Source organism: Eimeria tenella, genomic scaffold (genome assembly GCF_000499545.2).
Source record: "Eimeria tenella Houghton genomic scaffold, Eth_scaff784, whole genome shotgun sequence".
Lineage (NCBI taxonomy): Eukaryota > Apicomplexa > Conoidasida > Eucoccidiorida > Eimeriidae > Eimeria > Eimeria tenella.
In genome coordinates, this window is record NW_013545901.1 from 1 (window position 1) to 4,904 (window position 4,904).

At 51.8% G+C, this 4,904-nt stretch overlaps 1 protein-coding gene across 1 annotated transcript; it reads left to right on the forward strand.

The window, feature by feature from the left end:
- Positions 1 to 122: 122 nt before the first annotated feature.
- ETH_00006520 (uncharacterized protein) lies at positions 123 to 1,388 on the forward strand (the record flags this gene model as incomplete). The annotated part of the gene is made up of 3 exons (XM_013380672.1): positions 123 to 283; positions 967 to 1,143; positions 1,263 to 1,388. Coding segments are annotated over 3 exons (464 nt in total), but the record flags the coding sequence as incomplete, so codon positions are not given.
- Positions 1,389 to 4,904: the final 3,516 nt, after the last annotated feature.

A 4,904-nucleotide genomic window follows, 5' to 3' on the forward strand; every position in this document is an offset into this window, starting at 1 on the left:
CTTGTTTCCTGTTTACTGCTTATTGTTAAGGGTTTACAGTTTATTGTTAAGGGCTTAGGGTTTAGGATTTAGGGTTTAGGATTTAGGGTTTAGGGTTTAGGGTTTAGGGTTTGTGGGTGCAGGGGGAAGCTGGTGGGGGACTGGCTGGCGTTGGCTGCGGGTTTGCGGGGCTTCGACTTCGCCTGCAGCGGCGCTGCTCAACTTTTTGCTTCTTTTTGCATTTCGCCTTTAAATTCAAATCCAGTTAATCCTTTTGACGGAAGCAGAGACGACCTCCAGTGCTGTCCGCTGCTGCTGCTGCTGCTGCTGCTGCTGTTGCTGCGGTTGTTTTGGTGGTCGTGGTGCTGCTGCTGCTGCTGCAGTTGTTTTGCTGCTCCTGCTGCTGCTGCTGCTGCTGCTTGTGCTGCTGCTGCTGCTGCTGCTTGTGCTGCTGCTACTACTTGTGCTGCTGCTGCTTCTGGTGCTGCTGCTGCTACTGCTGCGGTTGTTTTGCTGCTGCTGCTGCTGCTGCTGGAGGGGGTCTTGCTGCTGTTGCTGTTGCGGTCGTTTTGCTGCTGTTGCTGCTGCTGCTGCTGCTGAGGGTCTTGATACTGTTGTTATTGCTGCTGCGGTTGTTTTGCTGCTGCTGCTGCTGCGGGTCTTACAGCTATTATTATTGTTGTTGCGGTTGTTTTGCTGCTGCTGTTTCTGGTAATCTTGCTGCTGTTGGTGCTGCTGCCAGGCGAGTTAATGTTTTTGCTGATGCTGCGGAAGCTGCTTGGGGCCTTGCTGCTGTTGCCGCTGCTGCACTGTGGGTCTCGCTGCTGCTGCTGCTGCTGCTGGGGTCTTGCTGCTATAATTCCAACACCAGCATTTCGCTGTTTGGCGACCTATTAAACTAATATATCTTTATAAATGATAAACGAACAAATGAAATAATTAAATAATTAAATAGATAATTATTTAATTTCCTGTTTCTTGCTGCAGTGCTTGACGCCGCGAGCGGCCTCGCGAGCGAAGGCTGGGAAGCTGCGAGCCGGCGGGCCTATTCGCTTATACGCTCTTTTAGGGTTTATGAGCCAAACCCTCGTTTCCTGTTTTCGAGGGTTTTGGCGTTCAACAAGGAAATCGAGGGTTTGCTGCAGCTGCTGGAGGAGCAGCAGCGTGAGTTCCAATTAATTAATTAGTTAATTAATTAATTAATTAATCAATTAATTTTATTTATTTATTTACTTTTTTTTGTTTATTTATTTATTTATTTTTATTTGCTTTGGCTGGTGCAGCAAAACCCCAGCAGCGCAACGAAGGCTCCACTTTGCTCTCTTCTTCTGTTTCTTTAAAAGCTTTCAAGAGAGCAAAAGCTGCCAACCAGTTGGAGGCCCTTCTCGCAGACGCCAAGTACTGCAAAAGTAGGGTTTATGGTTTAGGGTTTAGGGTTTCGGTCTTGGAGCTTGCGGTTTAGGTTTTAGGGTTTAGGGTTTAGGTTTTAGGGTTTGGGGTTTAGGGGCTAAGGGTGGGGTGTGCGGTTAACGGTTTGGGGATTGTAGGTTGGGTCTTGGAAGTTGGGGCTAAGCGTTTAGGGTTTAGGGTTTAGGGTTTAGGGTTTGGGAGGGGAAGAGATGCCTTTTCTCTCTTATTTGTAAATTCTTCAACTTCTAATTTGTAACTTTAGTTTATTCCTTTTTAACTCTGTATTAAATTTGTAAATTCTTTGTCGGTTAATTTTTAATTATTAATTTTAATTTATTCATCTAAACTTTTCGTTTTTTCTTTTTTGTTTTCTTTTGCTGCTAGGTGCGGAGCCCTGACTCTGGGCTCGCCCGAAGGCTAATCGACAATGCTGCTGCTGCAGCAGCAGCGGCAGCTGCTGCTGCTGCTGCGGCTGCTGCAGCGGCTGCAGCTTGTGCTGCGCCTGGATATAAGAGTCTAGGGTTTACAAACCCTAAACCCTCAGGCCCAGAGGTCGCACAACCGGAACCCTCAATTTTTGTTTTTTGCGTCTCTGCTGCCGCTGCTGCTGCTGCCGCTACAGTTGGCTGTAGCAGCAGCAGCAGCTGCTGCTGCTGCGCCCAGCACACCTGCTGCAGAGAACAAAGCCACGCCAATACCCGGGGGCCCCCAAGTAGTGCCTTTGGGGGGCCCCCCAGGCCTTGGTGGTGGCCCCCCTCGTTGAATTTCAGGGACCCCTAGGAACCCCTAGGGGCCTCTAGGGGCCCCAAAATTAAAACTGTTAACTACTTTGGGGGCGCAAGGTAGGGGCCTCTTCATGTTTAGTGGAGACTATCTTTCGTGCTGCCCTGGAGCTGGGATCGTATGGGATCGTGTAGGATCGTGTGGGGTCGTGTGGGGTCGTATGGGATCGTACAGGATCGTGTGTGGGGTCGTGTGGGTTTGTTTCGATTTGCGGGGGCCAGAAGGACTCCAAAAGATTAAAAAGGAAATAAAAACAAAAATAAAAAACCAAATCAACATAATGAGTTTAGAAGATGATAAGGATAATGAGAGGCCCGGGGCCCCACAGCTGCGTCCCGAAGTTGGTCTGCAGACTGCTGGTGATTAGAAACAAAAATAAAACGATGGTAATTCGGCAATCATTCCAATCACTAATGCTGCTGCTGCTGCTGCTCCCTGCAGCTGCAGCAGCAGCAGCTGCTGCAGCAACAGCAACAGCCTCCCTCTCTTGGCCCTGCTCACTTTAACCCCCTGCCGCTGCCGCCGCAGCAGCAGCAGCGGCAGCGGCAGCAGCAGCTGCTACTGCTGCTGCAGGAAAAGCGGGCGGAACGCGCATGCGTGTCAGGGGCCACCCCCTTTGATTTTGCTGACGAGGGCCCCCAAAGTAAAACTCAAGACGGAGTTGCTGGCAGCAGTAAATGCGGGGTGGCGTTCATAAAGGTCTCGCGGCTTGGGCCGCAGCAAAGGGTCCGGCTCCAGCAGCAAACGAATCATGTGCTGCAGCAGCGGCAGCAGCAGCAGCAGCAGCAGTGGCAGGGGAGGCGAGATGCAACGACAGATGCTGGGATGCGAGCTCGCGAACATACTGGAACAGCAGCTACACAAACACCAGCAGCGGCTGCAACAGAAGCGGCAGCAGCAGCAGCAGCAGAACTCGCAGCGGCAACAGCAGCAGCAGCAACTGTACGTACAAGGACGGCAACAGGAGTGTCGTAGCTGCAGCCGCTGAATTCGAGATCTTCTATTTTAACTCCAGCGATCCTCTCTGAAAAAAGAGAAAAAAGTGCTTCCAAAGCAGTAATACACGGGCAGCCCGAGCTGCTGCAGCAGGAGCCGCAGCAGCAGCAGCGGGAGCAGCGGCAGCAAGAGGGGCAGCAACAGCAGCAGCAGCAGCAGCCACAAGCGGACGCGGTCCCAGAGAAGCAGCAAAAGAAAAAATGAAACGAACTTCCCAATTCGTCGTGCAGGAGCTCGTCTGCGCCGTACGGCTTGGTGTACATACACCAGAGCTTGAAAAAGGAAACCCCCAGGGCCCAAGAGTCTTTTGCTTCTGTCAGTTTAATACTATTGTTGGCTTTTAAAGAACATTCGAAACTTTCCGGAGGCAAATAGGAAAGAGTTCCTTCCAAACACGCCGCCTCGTGCTGCAGCGGCTGAGGTGTACGTACACCCCAGAAGCACAGACACGCGACCCGCCCATCGCCAAACAGCCCAACTGCTCCTTTAAAAGTTACTCACGGTTGATCTAGAAGGCATGCGCCGCTAGCTAGCTAGCTAGCTAGCTACTTGGCTAGCTAGCTAGCCACCTACGTAGCTACCCGAATACAGGCGTGGGAAGGCAACTAGCCAGCTAGCCACCTAGCTGGCTAGCCAGAGGCCTCACGTGGGCAGGCGAATAGTACCTTGCTCAGCTATCCAGGTATCTGCCTGCTAGCTTGCTAGCTAGCTAGCTAAGTAGATAACTACCTAGCTGCCAAACCATCCAGCTGGCTGTCTATGCATCTAGCTAGCCAGCTAGCTAGCCAGCTAGCTAGCTGCTTAGCTAGATAGCTAGCTAGCCAGAGACTCACGTGGGCAAGCGAGTAGTCTCCCAGGAAGATCCTGCCGTCAGGCTTCACGAAGAAGTTTTGGGCCTTCACGTCCGAATGCACAAGCCCCATGTCGTGCATGCGCACCACAGCTCTGCAGCACATGCAGCAGCAATTCAGCAATCTAGCTAGCTAGCTAGCTAGCTGGAGCAGCTAGCTAGCTACGTAGCTACCTAGCTAGGCAGCCAGCTAGCTAGCTCGCCAGCTAGCTAGCTGGCTAGCGAGCTAGCTGGCTCCTTCGCTACCTCGCTGGCTCCCTCGCTAGCTAGCGAAAAGGCTGCACGGCTGCTTCGCTGGGCAGCCGGTCGGACTAAGTGGCTGGCTAGCTAGCTAGCTAAGAAGCTAGCTAAGTGCTTTGCTGAATACCTAGCTAAATGCCTAGCTAAATAACAAGCTACATGTACACCTATCTGCCTAGCTAGCTAGCTCTATGGGCAGCCATCTAGGTAGCCAGCTAGCTAGCTAGGTAGCCAGCTAGCTAGCTAGCTAGCCAGCTAGCTGGCTAGCTACGTGGATACACAGCTGCTTACAGAAGCATTTGCTTGGTCGCGGAGAGCTTTGCTGAGGCGGAGGCGCAGGATAGGCCCCGCAGCATGGAGAGGTCCCCTGCAGCAGCAAATGCACTCGGTGCACTAACGCTTCCAGCAGCAGCAGCAGCAAGGGCAGCAGCAGCAGCAACAACAGCAGCAGCACCACCTGCTGCTGCTCAAGGATGAAGAGAAGCCGCCTGCAGCAGCAGCGCTACCAGAACCTTCCCAACCTCAGCACTATGCGGACCAGCAGCAAATAAACAAGACCAAATAAACTAAAAAACAAAACAAAAAGAACAGATAAAATGAACAAAAAAAAACAACCACAAGTAACCACAACAAAGGAAGAACAGGA